The sequence below is a fragment of the Canis lupus genome, chromosome 32, assembly GCF_003254725.2.
Source record: "Canis lupus dingo isolate Sandy chromosome 32, ASM325472v2, whole genome shotgun sequence".
Lineage (NCBI taxonomy): Eukaryota > Metazoa > Chordata > Mammalia > Carnivora > Canidae > Canis > Canis lupus.
This window is the reverse complement of record NC_064274.1, coordinates 2,984,329-3,003,968: the sequence shown is the minus strand read 5'-3', so window position 1 is coordinate 3,003,968 and position 19,640 is coordinate 2,984,329. Positions and strand designations below refer to the sequence as shown.

Here is a 19,640-nt window from a genome sequence, read left to right as displayed (position 1 = left end):
CTTGAGCGTCCTGGGCTACTTGCTACTCTCAGGACACCAATCTAAAGGGCTCCTAGTTAGAGTTCTCTCGGGCTCTTTGGGGCTAGATATTACACAATTGTGGCATTTTAGTATTAGGCTGAGAGATCTAAAACAACTGATACTAAACTATTTTTTAACCAACAAAACCAACGATTATATGAGGCTGAACCTGCTGAGTTATTCTCAGCATCTCAGTATCTCCCTCTCCTGTTCCCACGTTTCTTCAAAACCTTCATCTGTGAGGTATTGCAAGCTCTAAATGAGAACTCATTTTTTTTGCCACTTACCCCCAAGTTTTCTAAGTTTTATGCCTGTGAAATTGCAGGTCTCAGGGAGCATTTTCATAGTCAATCTTAATGATTCAGAAATTGCTTCCTGATAGACCTTCTCTATGGGCCAGAGAGAAATGTGCACTAGGGCTTAGAGCTCTGCTGTTAGGCAAAGGACAATCACAGGAAACCTCCAGGAAGTGAGGGTTACACAAAGTCTCAGTAGTACCTAAGGAAATCCTAGGCAGGGTAGTGGCCTCCTTTCCCCAGATTTTATGAAAACATGCTTTCTCAGGTCTTGCTGAGATTGCAAATGTGCCATGAAAAGGTGCCAACAGAGCTCTGCTGCTCACTGTCATTGGCAATATTTTTGTTTTTTCATATAAAGTAGCTCCCCTGAGGGGACAGAGACACAAATGCACAGACTCCCAGAATGCCAAGACAGGGCTCAGTTGCTTTCTGACTCTGCCATTGCCTCTTCACATGCCAATCAACTTATCTGAGCCTTGGTCATCTCTCCAGGGTGAGTTAGGGAGACAAACATTGACGAACGTTCATGGTGCATAAAAGGACCTAGCCATTTTCACACTACATCAAGGGTTCTAAGAGGGTTTGATGGTAATAAATACAGCATAAGTAATCATCTTATTGTATTGCGCGTGGAGATTTGTATTAGTCCTCTTCATACTAGGGTTTCGACCGACTGCAGAAGCTGAGCTAGGATGATCTGGGGTTGTGTACTTTCTTTTTCCTCTGGCTCTTAGCATGGTCAGTGTGTGTCTCAGAGTCAATCCCTCAGGCAAGTTTTCACCAAAGAACTCAGCCTCAAATTTTGGAATGCTTTTGCCATCTCAAAGGTGAAGTCTTATGTTAATGAGAGGAGTCATCTAAAAAGAGTATGGAAAAAAATGCAACCAGACCGTCATTTATTAATACAAATTTATATAGTGGCATATGCTATTGGAGAATTCAGAAATTCATAACACACAGATTAGTATTAGAAATACAAAGATCACTTGAGTCAAGAAATCAGGTTGACAGCACCACAAATGTTTCACTCTGTCTGAGCATGTGTGTTGTATCCAAGAACAACAAACACCTACAGGACACTGAGACTGAATGTCCTAAGACTGTGCAAACACATTCTGACACGGCTTCCACACCCAGCAGCAGGTATCTGCAGGTGGCCTCCCGGAGGCCTGGGGACCTTGAAAGCAAGGCAGACAAAAGGTATAACCTTCTCTCTTTCAACCTTTCACAGCCAGTGTGGGAGACCAAATAGCAACCCCTGAGGGCTTTCTGTTCCTTCTCATCTAAGGGCATGATATAGAAAATCAGTAAAACACACACAAGGCATTAGTGAGCAAGCTAAGAGAAATTGAAAGGAGGGCTGTAACTGAAATATAATCCCGTATGGGTCACCAAGTTATTGGATTTCTACTCTGAAATAGAAAACATCAACAAGCTGAAAACCTGTATCAAAGGAGCACATCCCAACTTCACATCTCTGAGCACTTTCTATTTTGTGTGTGCCCCCGGTAGAGACTGCCGGCATTCGAGAACACGGCTGCAGTGAGGGGAAGTGCTGGAACGGAAGGGGTGGGGAGTACTTCCAGGCTTTCCTTTCACTCAGAGCTCACAGTCTCAGAGTCCTCCCAGGATGCTGTCCTTGTCACTCAACACCAATACGTGGAGGCTGCTAAGAGCACTTGGAGGCCTCTTGGTCTCTGTGTCTACACAGTCTGCTCATGTCTGTACTCTCCCCATGCACGTGTCCTAATCAGGCCTGGAGGGATGTCCAGGAATATCTGAGCAAACGAAATAGTGCTGCTCTATCGTCTAAGCCTTCTGGCAAGTAGGAACAGTTACACAGAACAGGCCAGATCAGAAGTTGCTCCACAAAGATGGGCTTCCATTCCTTTCTTGCACAATTAGCATGAACCTTCTAGGTCGTTCTGGAGAAGACTTCACACTGGGCTGATGAGTTTCCCAGCTACGAGACACCAATTCTGGATGTTCCTGAGGCTCACACAGAAGTTCTGCCCCACACCGCCCAAGCTGACCTTAAGGAGCCAGTGACCAGTCAGAGGAGTTTCAGGTTCTGGGCTCACCCCTTTCTTTTTCTGAAAACCTCACTCACCTCAGAATGAGGAGTCAGACTTTCCTCCAAATGTCCTGCGCTGGAGCTGAGTCACAGTTTCAACTTCCTCTGATACATTCTGATGATTTTTCTGTTCATCCATCCTAAGACTGCTGCTAGACTCCCCCTACATCCAGCAGTGCTTCTTTGTTGCAATGAGGCTACTTCAGAATCCAAGCAGAAGAGGCAGTTTTGGGGTGTTTTTTTCCCTACCTGCCCTTGTGATCTTGCCACCATCGTCTTTCACCTCCCCTTTCACCCATGACACCATTCATCTATTTACTTAAATATTTCTGGAGTGATCGTTCTGTGCAAGGCACCGCTAAAGAACCAAAGGCGCACCCCCAAGGCCTTTTCTTGAGAGCTTGGAGTCTGGTAGAGATGTCAAAGGCCTCTCGTGGCTCATTCTTTCTAGCTTTTAGAACCAAAGTGCAGTGTGGAATGTTCTCCAAGAGCTTGGGTCATTCTGACACAAGTATTACACAATGTGAACGTTCTGCTGTTCGCTCAGTGGTTATGGTGTGCCATGTGTCAGGAAGAGAACATGTCTTTTATTCCTCAGTAATGAAATTGTGCCTTTATTTCAAAGCAACAGAACACGCATGCTTGTGTTTTTGCCTTTTTGGTAAGAACAAAAAAGAAACACAAAGGCAAGCTGTGTGTGCATTTCATATAAAATTCTGAAGCTGCTATTTGAACACTAAATCATTTTAAAGCCATGTGTTTACAGCCTCGTCATATGCGGATGTGGTAAAATAAATGCCTGAGCTACCCGAAAAGAACCCCCGAAAGGAGAAATCCCTGAAAACCTGTCCTGGGACCGGTGCCTTTAAACACTGTGAGCATCGGTTCTTTATCTATTGTGAGTACTAGTTGGCATCTATTAACTCAGATTTCACTCTGAGTGGGGCTTTCTCCTAATTGGCTTTATTCAAATGAATCACTTATTTTTCTGAAACCCTAGCAAAATAAAAAACTCACAGCTACACAGGTTTGTCTTATTAGACTGGGCAAAGCCTGGGATAGCAGGAAACTGTGCTGGGTTTTTAAGCACCCACAGCAACGTGGAATAAAACGGCCAGCTGCCCTGATCTTGTTCTGCATCATTCTTTGTCAGGGAGGATGTCCCGATGCTTCCCAAGTGTAGTGTAAACCAGTTGGGCATGAGAACATTCTCCTAGGCCTAGGGGGCCGTGCATCACTAATATTCCAGGTGCTGGTCAGGCCCCTCCTCTCTCTGGGTTTCAGTCTGCCCTTCTGTAAAAGGGGGTTCTGCTGTGCATCTGCTAGACATCTAGCAGGGGAGGTGTGTGCTTTTTCTTGCAAGTTGTAGGACAATGCTCTCATCCAGAGCACTTTGAAACCCCCAGGTGAAAAGGCTCTGGAAATGCAAAGGACAGCTGGAGGCCATGGAATGCAAGCTGTGAAGCAGATACAATAAGCAAATATATAGGTTGTGCGGAGTAGCAGAATTTTGAAAGGATTTGGGAGTGTCAGCAATCTGAATTCTGCAGTCAGGAGGCCCAGGAAAAGCCCCAGTCTCAGAAAGCTGGAGGTGGGGGAGGAAACCAATGGCCCTGAACCACCCCCAACCCCAGCCCAGGAGATCTGCTGCTGTACATCCCCATGTCTGCTGAACTCCAACAGCTAGTTGGAAAGTCTAACCCCTGCCCGATACTGAAATACATGCTTTCTAAGACCAGCCTTATAGAAGGAGCAGTCTGCAGCTGCTGGCACTACTGAAAGAACTCTGCTCCAGAACTCTGGGTCTCAGTGGTTCTTTGTTTAATGAGGTAGCTCAGTTGTGAGCTGATGCATGTGATGTGTGCCTTCTGTCACTCAAAGCTATAGTTTTCCCTTTTTAAACGGTAAGGTTATAAAAATACCAGTATTTTCCCCTTGTTTTATAAAAATGCTCTTAGAAAAAAATACATATGGGTCTCCTCCATTAAACTTCTGTTCCATCTTGCAAATTGTTGTGAACTCTGACCTCCAAATTCAATTTTTTTACATTAGTACCTTTAAACCCATAAGCCCCCCCAGTTGCACTTAGTATGTTGACATTCCGCACGGTGCAGTAGTGTCTGTTGAAGTTCTTCTCCACCTTGTCCATGCTCCTCTTGGGCACATCCACCTTGGTGTTCAGAGGGTATTCCTCCAAAATGTCCTCCATGGGTGGTTTCTTCCTCTGCTTCTGGCATTTCCTGGTGATGAAACAAGCCACCAAAAACACCAGAAGCAGGAGCATGATAGCAGCTAGGGCACTGCCGATAGATGCCCCAGTTTGGGATAGAGAAGCAGCCACAACTGGCTCTTGCATCTCAAGATTCAGGGATTTCATGTTGGTGCCATTCTTGACTTGGTCTCCTTCATTGTCATAGATGAGGGAGTCATCAAGGGTCAGCCGGCCACTGGGGTCCACCAGGTCCCTTCGGTTGCGCCTCAGAGATGCTGTGAGAGAGCGCTGGACCCGGGGCCCTGAGATGGTGTCAGGGCCAATGATGTAGATCACCTGAAGATACCATTGGTGTCCTGCTTCCACCTGCCGGGGGATGGAGACAGAGACACAAACCAGACATGTCATTGTTGCCCACAGACCACTTAAGAAAGGAAATGGAAAGACAACTGCCATCACAAACCTTGATAAACGGTTTCAACAAAAGCATTAGCAGTTACTGGTGTCTGCTTGTCAAGAGTTGAACCAAATATTATAGGTTCTACTTTATTTCCAAATTAGGGTCATCTTGAGCCAGATATTTACATTCTTTTCTGTTTCCCTATCTGTGTATGGAATAGCCCTAAGAATTTATCTTTCATGGGCTCTTTAGCTAAGTAAATACTTATGATCGTCAGTCTTTATTGATTGCAGTGAAGTAACCAAATTAATAACTATATTTATTCTTAGTGACCTTCAACTGTTTGTTATGCTAACTTAACATTTTTTTTAAGGTTTTATTTATTTATTCACGAGAGACACACAGAGAGAGGCAGAGACACAGGCAGAGGGAGAAGCAGGCTTCCCACAAGGAGCCCGATACAGGACTTGATCCCAGACCCTGGAATCACACCCTAAGCCGAAGGTAGATGTTCAACCGCTGAGCTACCCAGGTGTCCCTAACTTACTATTTACTGATAAGCTTCAGTTAAACTAGAGTCATTCAACACATATCCACAAAATACCTACTCTGTGCATAATATGCAGATACATGACAAAAATTTCCTAAATCCGAACACTTCCTGGATCAGCCCCTGACCAATGAAATTATCAAGTATTTTACTGCCATTTCATGTGCCCCCATTGAAACCATCCATGGTTTTGAACTAACTTCTAAGGAATAGTGATGGTTCTGAAATCCAAAGTCACGGACTACTACTTGAAGACAGAGAAAAGTGGAATTTGATTTAGGAAGTTCATGTTTATTTTTTATTTATTTATTTTAAAAAAGATTTTATTTATTTATTCATGAGAGACACACACACACACACACACAGAGAAAGAGAGAGAGAGAGAGAGAGAGAGAGAGGCAGAGACACCCGGGCTGCCCAGGAAGTTCATGTTTAATCCTGGATTTAGAGTATTTCTGTTCATCAAATACCAGTAATTCTTGTCATTCTAAATTGCTGTACTGTATTTATGATTTTGTGAAATGTTTTCCACATGGCTGTGAAAATCAGCTGGTACAGCAGAGAGCCAAAAAAGGTAGGCAACATAAAAGAGTTTAGGAAAAACTAGAGTACCATATGCATCCCTGATACACACAATGACAAATGACTGGAAGCAAATGAATTTTATTCTTGCTGTGATCTATTGGGATATATGGTGAAAATTTTGGGTAAACGAGGGTGCTTGGTGGTATATAGTCAGTTAAGCATCTGACTCTTGGTTTCATTTTATATCAGGATCTCAGAATTGTGAGACTGAGCTCCATGTCTGGCTCCACACTCAGCGGGGAGTCTGATGAGTCTGATTAAGATTCTCTCTCTTTGGGCAGCCCAGGTAGTTCAGCAGTTTAGTGCAGTCTTCAGTCCAGGGAGTGATCCTGGAGACCTGGGATCGAATCCCACATCGGGCTCCTTGCATGGAGCCTGCTTCTCCCTCTGCCTGTGTCTCTGCCTCTCTCTCTCTGTGTGTGTGTTTCTCATGAGTAAATAAATAAAATCTTAAAAAAAAAAAAAGATTCTCTCTCTTCCTCTCCCTTTGTCCCTCCCCACTGCTTGTGCGTGCGCGCTCTCTCTCTCTCAAATAAATAAATAAAATCTTAAAAAAATTGGGGGGGGGGTGAATGATAAGCTTAACACCAATAAAAAAAGACCCACCAGCAAGAATGCTATAAAAAGAGACTAAGAGTCCAGAGATAATTTCATCTTTTTTTACTATAACTTTTAAAGTGGCTTTAGTCCTATGCTTCTCCTCTTCTCACCATACTCACCTTATAGAGTGCATCTACTTTCAGAGTAAATCCGTCCACACCTGGCATGCTACTGACCACATGGAAATCAGGCAACTCGGAAGCAAAGTGGGCCTCAAAGGGCACATCATGGAAGTACTTATCAGTTACTTCGGGCTGGCTGCGGTCCTGGAATTTCAGAAAAATGAAACGCAAGGTTTAGAAAGATGGAACCACTGCCCTGGCAGGTGGCAGTCACCGGGAAGAGAAAATTACCTTGGGTTGGGTCAGGAGAGTACATGCTACGGAAGCCCTTCCCTTAAGTCAACCTCTGGGCACCCACTGCTCTTTTCAAGGAAAGACATTTGGGGGCTTCTGTGATCCCAAAGCTCAAAGAGTGGCATAATTCTTAAGCCATTTGGTCTCATGACCCCTTACACACTTAAAAATCAAGGGCTCCAAAAGTCTTTTGTTTATATGGTTTCTATCTATCAATATCTACAATATTTACTCTATTAAAACTAACACTGAGAAATTAGAACACATATTCACTAATTCATTTTAAAGTGGCGATGAAAAACCCATTGCATATTAACATTAGTAACTTTTTTTTTAGAGAAGATACCTGTATCTATCCGCTCCTCCTCAAAGAGAGCTGGCATTGTTTTATATTTTTGCAAATCTCTGGAAAAGAACTAGATTCTCATAACTTCTTTATTGAATCAGTTGTGTTATGTTAGTTTGGCTGAAGTATATGAATAAAATCGGGCCTCACACAGATATGTAGTTGAAAAAGGAAAAAAAAGAAAAAGGGAAAAATGTTTTCATAGCTTTTTCAGATAATTGTGGATATTCTCTTCTGATACTAAATAAAACTCAGTAAGCGGTATTTTTGAAAGATTAGTTACAATGTGAAATATGAAACCATATCTCATGAGGGAATTAGTATGAAAAAAAGCAAGATCTCATTATATTATTATGAAAGTAGTTTTGACATCAAAGAGATTCAGGGATATATTCAGGGGTCGCTGGTCCATACTCTGAGAAACACTGACCTCGACTTTCCTTTTCCTGAGATGTTAATGATAGCTTGTCTTGTTACTCACCATAACATCACACTTGGTAGTATGTACTAACATTTAGCTGATCAGAGAGAAACAACAACAGCAATATGTATAGAGAGAATATCATCAAGAGTAGGGTTCCGTCGGCTTTAGGCAGAATCCATAGCTAAGGAAATCAACTTAAGTGTCAGGTGTTTAACACCAACAGCATACCAGCAGCAGAAATCTGTGTTTCAGGTGTTTGTTTGGCTGAATGCATCCATACTGTGGCCCTTCATTGTAGATTGTCCCCGTGGGGTCAAAGAAAGGCACATAACCGTCCTTGCCGGTACAAAGATAGACTTTCTCCAGCTGCAGTTTGTAAGCAGAATTCAAGTTTTGTTCTGGATTCCAAAGTACTCGGCCATAAAGGATTTGACCTGGAAAGAGTGAGAGGCATTAATTAGGTCAGACTTTAAGATTAAAAAGAAAGAAATGTCAAAGGTAGAAAAGATTTTACACATTCCCTTAGGGTCAAAACTACCTCTCTATGAAGAGCTCTATGACTCCAGGTGCCCTTAAAATACTCCTTCATTCATTTATAGCTTCTTTTAGTCAACACACATCAATTAAGCATTTAAGGTGTGGCAGGGATCCCGTTGTACATAGGGGATACAGCTGAGAGGGCAGAAATAAAACGTAACCGATTGCTAATATTAATCAAACTCTTATTATTTGTTAGGTACTGTACTAAATTCTTTCCATATAAGAACTCGTGTAGTGATCACAGTTTTATAGATGAGGAAGTTGAAACACTGGTTAAATGACTCGTTGAAGGTCACAAAGCTAGTAAGTGGTGGTGGTGGAATTCAAAGTCAAGGGACATGGGCTCTAAAACCCACCCTTATCACAGACTGTACTGTTATAAACTGCAATACAGGAAGGTACATAATGTCACGTGAGCATAGAGCTGAGCACAGAGATCTGCCTGTGGAAAGATTTAAAGAGAAGATCATGTTTGAGCAATATCCTAAAACATGAGTAGGTATTTGAGGATTTGAGGTAGGAGACTGGGGAGAGAGTTCTAGGCAAAAGAGAGTCCATGTATGAAATACTGAATGCTGGAAGGGCATGAGTCCTGGTGTAGCTGCTGTCTCCTTAGTGCCTGCTATGGCACTTTCTTTACTTATACTATCTTATTTATTCTTCCCAAGAGCCCAAGAGATAGGTTCAATTATTATCTTCATTTTAAATGACGAGTCCACGGTTTCATATCTGTGACATGGGAGGATGAGAATTTGAGCACAAATCTTTCTGACTCCAAATGCTCATCCAGAGCATTTGCTATGTGGCACTGAATAGATCAGTGTGACTAAGAGAGGAGGATGTTGAGAGGCTCTGGCAGGAGAGACTCCTGGGAAGATAGGCTAAGCGTGCTGGGGAGCCTGGACTTCAGTGTGTAAGAAATGGGGAACACTGGAAGGTGTGTAATATCAACACATCGGGGCTTCAGAAACATGAATGAAGGAAAGACAAAGAGACTGGAGTCACAGAGATTGGGAAGGGGGCTATGCTAACACTCTGTGAGAGATAGATATCTAAAACATAGCTGTGAAACAAGGGATGAAGTCAAGAAATGTCTGGGAGTCAGATTCCACTGATCTTAATGATAGACAGGAGGCACAGGAGAAGTGGAAGATAATCCTGAGGTTTTTGCCTGTGGCACCTGGAGTTTGATGACGCAGTCAATGTGGCAGCAGATGTGGTAAGGAGATGAAGTCCTATTCTAGACTTCTAGGTGTCTGAAAGACATCCATTTTGAAGCAGTGTGGTAGTTCCAGATCCACATGTGGAAATGTAGAAACGAAGTTCAGAGAGATCAGGGATAAGGGCAACTGTTAAGGAATGGCTGTGGAGTAGTAGGAGAATAGGAAGCTGAGACAGGGGCACCTGGGTGGCTCAGTGATTGAGCATCTGCCTTTGCCTTAGCTCGTGACCCTGGGATCTTGGGATCCTGGGATTGGGTCCCACATCAGGCTCCCTCTGCCTGTGTCTCTGCCTCTCTCTCGGTGTCTCTCATGAATAAATAAATAAAAATAAATAAATAAAATCTTAAAAAAAAAAAGGAAGTTCAGAGCAAAGGGATGGGCCAAGCCACAGGGATGACCAGAGGTAGCACCAGAACAGGACCAGAAGGAACCAAGCATGGAACCTCGGGATAACAACATGGATGCAGCAGAGGACAAAGACCCAGGGTAGGAGAGTGAGAAGTGGCCAGAGAAGCAAAACGGTGTCAGGTGAGGCTGGTGCAAAGGAAACCCCACAGGAAATAAGTGTCAAATCCACAAATTTGGTGCCATTGACAAAAGAGAGTTCTGAGCTGTGCAAGGTAGGACAAACTCAGCCTATAACAGAGGGACAGAGAAGAAGGGCCATAGAGACAGTGTGTGCTCACCATTCACTCCTTGAAGAAGTTTCCAAGAGAAAAGAAAAGGAGAAAACACTGAAGATTGATGGGGAGTTAAGGTTGAGGGATGCTTTGTTTTCTGTTATAGTCAGGACTTGAGTGTGTTTTTAGGATGCGAAAAAAAACTAAGATATGATGACATCCGAAGGTTAAAAGGAAGAAAAAGGCAAAAGGGACCACTGAGAGATGAAAGGCAGATTACTGGCTAATTCATTTATTCAATGAATAAATATTTATCACTCACTTAGGCACCGGTAGTCTAGTGCGCAAATTTGATATCTGATCACAATCTCTACTCTCATGGAACTCATAGTCTAGCAGTAGAAATAGGCAACAAGTAAATAAATATGTAATATATATCATATAACATTAAAAATTCTGAGAAGTACTATAAAAAATGAATAATGTTCTGTGAAAGTGAAAAATATGGAGGCCTAGGTTCAATTGTCTGGTGTGGTCAGGGGAAGCCTCTTTGAGGCAGTTAACAATTAAGCAGAGAATGAAGGAGAAGAAAGGGCTATCCCTTTGAAACATCTAGGAAACCATGTTTGGGGTGAGGAGGGGGCAGAGGACCTGGATTTCTAGTAGAGAAAGCACGATGGACGACATGTAGACATTTGGCAACCTCGAGGTTGGCAGGTAGTGGAGGTCATGGTGCAATCTCTCTGAGTAACCGAGAGATAAAGCACCTCACCCAAAGTCAGAGGTGTGTTAGAATCTGGCTGGAAATCCTAGTCTTCTTACTACTCAGACCAGTGTTTTTCCACAGTACCACACTGCCAGTCATTATAGTACCAAATGTGTGATCTTATTTTGAGACAACATGAAGGAAGGATCCTTGACTAAACCTTGGCTGTCCTAGAACCAAGCCCAGGGGAATCTTCACTGGTGAGTAGCCTGAAAGCCAATGAACAAAGATGCTAATCCAGAGACCTGTCCTAAAGCATCTCAAGCCCAGCCGGAGTCTCTTTCTGCAGGCAAAGGAAACAACTTACCTTTTGAGAAGGCCCCTTTGTAATCCATTTCTGCCAGTGACATATCAGATGTATTGGGATCCATTAGGAATACCTTCTCATTATTGCAGAGCTGAAATTCAGTATTGAGAGAATACACAACTGGTACAGGGCGGTTGGTCTGCTGGAACGCAATGGGGATCAGGAATCTAAATGCAGGAGAAACAAGAGCTCCTTGAGAGCAAGGTCAACTTTGTAAACTTCAAGCTGTCTTCCCTTCCCACCCTACTAAGGATTGTGAACAGCACTTTGTTGCAGGTGCTAAATAATCACTGAATAAAGAGATGTGTGGAGGAGAGGAATTTTACTAATTTGGATCATTATGAGGTTAACTTGCTCTTTTGAGCAGAAATAATCTAATTCATCTTTAGATCTCTTTTGTGCTCTTTGCTTTTCCTAGCCATTTCATTCTGATGGCCCCCAAGACTGCTCTTTAATTGCTGAAGGGCTCACTGCCATGGTGCCCTGCCTAGACTTCTCCTTCCCAGATCTGCAGGCTCCCAGATCCAAACTTATTTATCCTATGTCCCAGTGTTCAAGACATTGCTAAACAATACTCTCTTGCCTCACTCCTTTTGCAGCCTCACTGGCCTTCTTTCTAGGTCTTTTGAATCTGCTCTTTTCTTCCCAGACTCTGGCACATAAGAGCACCTCCAGCTATGCTGGCCTTTTGTAAGTATCTTAACATGTTCTCTACCCCATATTTCTACTGCGTTGGGACTCACTCTTCAACAAATATTCACTGTGCTTTTATTATGTGATAGTTATTAGTCTAGTAATGGGAATTCATCTGTGAACAAAGTAGAAACACATATGACCTCAGGGATATTTTGTTCCAATAGGGAGTTGGTTAATATATAAGTTAAAAAATATATAGTACACTATAAGGAAACAAGTGATGAAGAGAAATATAAGGCAGAGAATTAGCAGGAATTAGCAGGAAGAGGCTCAACTTGGAAATTTTAAATATGGCGGTCACCGAAGGCCTCAGTGAGAGGAAAACTAGGAAGTTGGAGCCACCCTTACTTGAGATGGGAAAAATGCAGGAAGACTAGGTTTGGTGGAGGAAGATGAGGGATTCAGCAACAGGCATGCGCAACTTGGAAGGCCCATAGGAGGGCCAGGTGGAGAGAGGTGTGTCAATCTGATGCACAAGTCTGGATGTGAGAGGTTCAGCCCTGGGCTGAAGGTGCTCTTTTGTATTTAAAATCTTGAGAACGAATGAATGAGAACACCATGTGAAAATAGAGATAGAAGAGACAGTTCCAGCATGGCACTCAGGGTGCCGTAAATTCAAAGGCAATGGAAAAGAAAAGGAAACTTCAGAGCAAAGAGTGAGGAAAAACCAGTGGGTAGAAGAAAAGCCTACAGAGCATAACACTGCAGCTGAGTGAAGAAAGTGTTTCAAGGAGGAGACTGAACAACTGTTAATTGTTGCAAAAATAAAGATGAGACTCAACCCCTGGTTCCAGTAAGACACAGTCACTGGTGACCTTGACAAGATCAAGCTGGGTTAAGGGATGAGAGCAGAAGTCTCACTGCAATGGAGGCTCAAGGGACAATGGAAGGTGCTAAACCAGAAACTGTGAATCTAGGCAACTCTTGAGGGACTACTCAAAGTACAAGGAAGGAGAAAATGAGTGTGGAGGGGAAAGTGGAGTAAAGAAAGGTTATTTTTTTAAGAGGGAAGAAGTTACATGTTTTTTATGTGGATAGGGGTGATTCACAGAGAGAGAGAGAGGAGAATGGCTTATAAATTGCTCCATATAAAAAAAAATAAATTGCTCCGTATAAAGTGGATGAAAGGATTTGGGTTCCAGGGCACAAGTAGAGTGGCTGGCTTGGAATAGGAGCTAGGACTATCTATTCCTTCATACTGACAGCTATGGTCATGCAGGTGCAGAGAGTGGAGAGATATGGTGGTAGGAACCTGGGTGAGTTCTCTTCTGATTTATTCAGTTTCCTCAGTGAAATAGGACACAAGATAATGAGCTGAGGGTGAGGACAGGGGAGATACAGCAATTTGAATGGGAAGGAATAAAATAGTTGAGAAGTGCAAGAGAGTGAAGCCATTGGTTAGGGAACTGTTTTGTTTACTGCTGGGGAGCCATGAGGGCCAATTTGAAGTTAGTAATCACGAATTTAAAGTTTCCTGACCTTGACTTTGCTGGACATTCTGCAGGAACATTCCTCCTCTGTCTCCCTTTCTTTGCCTTAACTCTTATTTATCCTCCAGATCTCCACTTAAACACCACAGTGTCAAAAAACAAAACAAAACAAAAACAAAACAAAAAAAACAAAAACACCACAGTGTCTAGGATGTTCACCCTCTTTCTCTGCCCTTCCAGGTTTGGTCAGATCCCTTATCATTTGTTCTCCTCTTTTAAAAGAATTTAATTAACTAACTAATTAATTAATTAAAGGAGAGGGGCCAAGGGGGAGAGAGAGTCTTAAGCAGGCTGCACTCTGAGCACGGAATCTAATGTGGGGCTTGATGTCACAGTCCTGAGATCATGACCTAAGCTGAAATAAACAGTGGGATGCTTAACCCACTGAGCCACCCAGGTGCCCCTTATCATTTGTTCTTATCACACTGTGCACTTTTCTTTCAAAGTACTTATCATGATTGGCTATTTTATTTTCATTTTTTAAAAAAGATTTTATTTATTTATTCATGAGAGAGAAAGAGGGGCAGAGACATAGGCAGAGGGAGAAGCAGGCTCCCTGCAAGAAGCCCGATATGGGACTGATCCTGGCCAAAGGCATACGCTCAACTGCTGTGCCACCCAGGTGTCCTTGCTATTTTATTTAAATAAAGTGACATTAAATGTAAATTGGGTCGAAGTCTGCTTCACCCATTATGGGGTCCACAGAGTCACAGCCCATATGTATTTGCTCGCTGCTGTATCTTCATTGCTAGCCAAGCTTCTGATACACACGTTTGTTAAAGAATAATGGGAATGTGTGAGTGACAATTTCAATGCTTTACCCAAGAGAGTCCATCTGACCGTTCCTTGCTTTTAATTGAAAGTACTGGGATCCCTGGGTGGCGCAGCAGTTTGGCGCCTGCCTTTGGCCCAGGGCGCGATCCTGGAGACCCGGGATCGAATCCCACGTCAGGCTCCCGGTACATGGAGCCTGCTTCTCCCTCTGCCTGTGTCTCTGCCTCTCTCTCTCTGTGTGACTATCATAAATAAATAAAAATTAAAAATAAAAAAAAAATAAAATGGGGTAGATTTCAGAGGGTTGGGGTATTGGAAGAACGTGGCACGTAGGCACAAGCTAGGGCTGACCCTGCTTCAGTGACTTCAATGTCCCCATCAGTTGCTTTGCGAGCTCATTTAGTTGACTTGGGGAAACAGGTTTTTCTTGTTGATAACTGGTATTACCAGATTCCACAAAGTGCCTAACACTAAGATACTCAATAAATATTTACTGATTAAATAGAATAATGGACCAGAGATGATGATGATGATGATGACTTATAAGGTTAGAAGGTCTGATAGACCTGACAAAAACAATTCTTTTATATTAAGTCTGAATTCCCTGTGTCTTATTTTTTTGTGTTGCAGTTCTATTGCATCCGTATGAGGCCATACAGATCATCAAAAGCAAGGTTAGGCCCCACAGAAGGTCACCCTGGGAATCACAGGGATTCCACAAGTAACAATCTCCCTGATGCACGGCAAAGATTTCCAACACGGAAGCCTTGGTATGCTGACTCTACAACACTCTTCCCTCTGCGGCCTCCCACACACACAGCACCAGGGGTGGATATGGGTTGGTGTCTTCTTTGCTCTTTTTGCCGTTTTCAAATCTGTCTCCTCTTAAAAAAAAAAGGTCTGGCACCGACCCCAGAGAAACTCTTCTTACAGGTGTATGCTCAGAGACACATACAGTATTCTTCATAATAGAAGGTGGAATTATATGCCAAGCAGAATGGTCAAATAAATTGTGGAATGTTCCCACTGTGAATACCTTAAGGCAGTGAAGCACAAACCATGGCTACATGAATCAACACAAATGTTGATACACTTATGAATCAGGAAGTGATTCAGTGAGCAAAAGAGAAAAGTTGCAGAGAGAATTGGTGCAGGATGACATTTTTATATTGCTCAAAAACATGCAAAACCATGCAGAAGTAAATATGAGGTAAACCATAAACCAAAACAAGGGATGGTAAGTACAAATATCAGTCTTACAGTTACCCTGGGGGAGAGGTGGGAGACAGTGACTGGAGGGGCACGGAGGGTATGTAAAAGGTACTGGTGATGTTCTAGTTCTTTTTTTTCCTTTGACTCCAACTTTCACTGGTTTTAAAATGTAAATAATAGTGCCAACTTTGTGGGGGACCACTGCAGTGAGAAGTAAATGTGGGTTTTTAAAAAAGATTTTATTTATTTATTTGAGAGACAGAGAGAGAGAGCAAGTGCGAGAGAGAACATGGTGGAGGGAAGGGCAGAGGGAGAAGCAGTCTCCCCGCTGAGCAGGGAGCCAGATGCAGGACTCGGAAGAAGGACTCGATCCTGGGACTCCAGGATTATGATCTGAGCTGAAGGCAGATGCTTAATTGATTGAGCCACCCAGCTGCCCCTGGAGAAGTGAATGTGAGGAGCTTAGTACAGAGTCTACCACATGTGTACTCCATACATGATCATTAATATCACCGGTAGTTATTATTACTCATTTTATCATCAGTAGCCCAGCCGAAGAGATACTCACTCATGCAGTTGCAATTCCTAATAGATAATGTTCCATTACTTGAGGTTTTACATATGCATTATATATGGTCTTCTATCTAAAATAATATTCAAAAAATTGAATACGTGAATACAAATGCCCCAGCATATTTCCCCTGATAATTTGCCCTCTGTTCCTCCTAATGGCAGCCAACTACCATTTTTCTGGTCACTTTCCCTCCCTCACTTAGCTGACTACCATGGTACCATCAATCTTGGTGATTTCAACATCTGCATGGATGAATCATCCAATACCCTTCAGCTCTCAATTCCTTGATATCTTCACCTCCAAAGACTTGTCCTCTCCCTGGTGTAGCCACCCACACTTTATACAGTCCTACTACACGCCACTTCCTAAAATCTCATTTCCCAGCACCTCACTCTCTCCACCCCCTAACCTCCCAGCTCACCCCTTCTGTTATTTCCACTCATTAATTCCCTAATCCCACAGGACCTCCCCAGCCTTTTACCAGCAACTGGAACACTGAGGAACTCATGGTGGGAATGTACACACATTGTTACATTAGTACAAATACTTTGGAAAACAGTTTGGCAGTTTCTTAAAAAGTTAAGCATATAACTACCATATGAGCCAGACACTCTATTCCTAAGTATTTACACATGAAAACAGAAAGCGTATGTCCGTGTAAAGGCTTGTGTGTGTGTGTGTGTGTGTGTGTGTGTGTGTGCATACATAGCAGCTTTATTTATCACAGCCATACACTGGAAACAACCCAAATGTCTATCAACTGATGAGCTGATAAAGAAACTGTAGTATATCTGTACAATGGGCTACAATTCATCAATAACAAGGACAAACTACTGATATGTACAATAGGAGTGAATGAAAATAATCTTGCTGAGTGAAAGGAGTTACAGAAGAAGAACGCGTACTGTATGATGCCATTTATTTTTTTATTTTTTTTTATTTTTATTTTTTTACTAAATTTATTTTTTATTGGTGTTCAATTTACCAACATATAGAATAACACCCAGTGCTCATCCTGTCAAGTGCCCCCCTCAGTGCCCGTCACCCATTCACCCCACCCCCGCCCTCCTCCCCTTCCACTACCCCTAGTTTGTTTCCCAGAGTTAGGAGTCTCTATGTTCTGTCTCCCTTTCTGATATTTCCCACACCTTCTTCTCCCTTCCCTTATATTCCCTTTCACTATTATTTATATTCCCCAAATGAATGAGAACATACACTGTTTGTCCTTCTCCGACTGACTGACTTCACTCAGCATAATACCCTCCAGTTCCATCCACGTCCAAGCAAATGGTGGGTATTTGTCATTTCTAATGGCTGAGGAATATTCCATTGTATACATAAACCACATCTTCTGTATCCATTCATCTGTCGATGGACACCGAGGCTCCTTCCACAGTTTGGCTATTGTGGACATTGCTGCTAGAAACATCGGGGTGCAGGTGTCCCGGTGTTTCACTGCATCTGTATCTTTGGGGTAAATCCCCAGCAGTGCAATTGCTGGGCCGTAGGGCAGGTCTATTTTTAACTCTTTGAGGAACCTCCACACAGTTTTCCAGAGTGGCTGCACCAGTTCCCATTCCCACCAACAGTGCAGGAGGGTCCCCTTTTCTCCGCATCCTCTCCAACATTTGTGGTTTCCTGCCTTGTTAATTTTCCCCATTCTCACTGGTGTGAGGTAGTATCTCATTGTGGTTTTGATTTGTATTTCCCTGATGGCCAGTGATGCAGAGCATTTTCTCATGTGCATGTTGGCCATGTCTATGTCTTCCTCTGTGAGATTTCTCTTCAAGTCTTTTGCCCATTTCATGATTGGATTGTTTGTTTCTTTGGTGTTGAGTTTAATAAGTTCTTTATAGATCTTGGAAACTAGCCCTTTATCTGATACGCCATTTGCAAATCTCTTCTCCCATTCTGTAGGTTGTCTTTTGGTTTTGTTAACTGTATCCTTTGCTGTGCAAAAGCTTCTTATCTTGATGAAGTCCCAATAGTTCATTTTTGCTTTGGTTTCTTTTGCCTTCGTGGATGTATCTTGCAAGAAGTTACTGTGGCTGAGTTCAAAAAGGGTGTTGCCTGTGTTCTCCTCTAGGATTTTGATGGAATCTTGTCACACATTTAGATCTTTCATCCATTTTGAGTTTATCTTTGCATCTGGTGCAAGAGAGTGGTCTAGTTTCATTCTTCTGCATGTGGATGTCCAATTTTCCCAGCACCGTTTATTGAAGAGACTGTCTTTCTTCCACTGGACGGTCTTTCCTCCTTTATCGAATATTAGTTGAGCATAAAGTTCAGGGTCCGCTTCTGGATTCTCTATTCTGTTCCACTGATCTATGTGTCTGTTTTTGTGCCAGTACCACACTGTCTTGATGACCACAGCTTTGTAGTACAACCTGAAATCTGGCATTGTGATGCCCCCAGATATGGTTTTCTTTTTTAAAATTCCCCTGGCTCTTAGGGGTCTTTCTGATTCCACACAAATCTTAAAATAATTTGTTCTAACTCTCTGAAGAAAGTCCATGGTATTTTGATAGGGATTGCATTAAACGTGTACATTGCTCTGGGTAACATTGACATTTTCACAATATTAATTCTGCCAATCCATGAGCATGGAATATTTTTCCATCTCTTTGTGTCTTCCTCAATTTCTTTCAGAAGCATTCTATAGTTTTTAGGGTATAGATCCTTTACCTCTTTGGTGAGTTTTATTCCTAGGTATCTTATGCTTTTGGGTGCAATTGTAAATGGGATTGACTCCTTAATTTCTCTTTCTTCAGTCTCATTGTTAGTGTATAGAAATGCCACTGATTTCTGGGCATTGACTTTGTATCCTGCCATGCTACCAAATTGCTGTATGAGTTCTAGCAATTTTGGGGTGGAGGCTTTTGGGTTTTCTATGTAGAGTATCATGTCATCGGCGAAGAGGGAGAGTTTGACTTCTTCTTTGCCAATTTGAATGCCTTTAATGTCTTTTTGTTGTCTGATTGCTGAGGCTAGGACTTCCAGTACTATGTTGAATAGCAGTGGTGAGAGTGGACATCCCTGTCATGTTCCTGATCTTAGGGGAAAGGCTCCCAGTGCTTCCCCATTGAGAATGATATTTGCTGTGGGATTTTCATAGATGGCTTTTAAGATGTTGGGGAATGTTCCCTCTATCCCTACACCCTGAAGAGTTTTGATCAGGAATGGATGCTGTATTTTGTCAAATGCTTTCTCTGCATCTAATGAGAGGATCACATGGTTCTTGGTTTTTCTCTTGCTGATATGATGAATCATATTGATTGCTTTACGAGTGCTGAACCAGCCTTGTGTCCCGGGGATAAATCCTACTTGGTCATGGTGAATAATTTTCTTAATGTGCTGTTGGATCCTATTGGCTAGTATCTTGTTGAGAAGTTTTGCATCCATGTTCATCAGGGATATTGGTCTGTAATTCTCCCTTTTGGTGGGGTGTTTGTCTGGTTTTGGAATTAAGGTGATGCTGGCCTCATAGAACGAATTTGGAAGTACTCCATCTCTTTCTATCTTTCCAAACAGCTTTAGTAGAATAGGTATGGTTTCTTCTTTAAACGTTTGA

General features: G+C 42.5%; 1 protein-coding gene across 1 annotated transcript in view; it reads right to left on the bottom strand.

Annotated features, from left to right (window-relative positions):
- Window positions 1–1,215: 1,215 nt before the first annotated feature.
- FRAS1 (Fraser extracellular matrix complex subunit 1) overlaps window positions 1,216–19,640 on the bottom strand; it is a 434,524-nt gene continuing 416,099 nt past the window's right edge. Inside the window, exons 71-74 of the mRNA XM_049104909.1 lie at window positions 11,324–11,490; window positions 8,096–8,301; window positions 6,861–7,007; window positions 1,216–4,972 (exon numbers count right to left, since the gene is read on the bottom strand). Of these exons, the coding sequence (XP_048960866.1) occupies window positions 4,379–4,972; window positions 6,861–7,007; window positions 8,096–8,301; window positions 11,324–11,490 (1,114 nt within the window). The 3' untranslated portion in view covers window positions 1,216–4,378. The remainder of the gene's footprint in view (window positions 4,973–6,860; window positions 7,008–8,095; window positions 8,302–11,323; window positions 11,491–19,640) is intronic.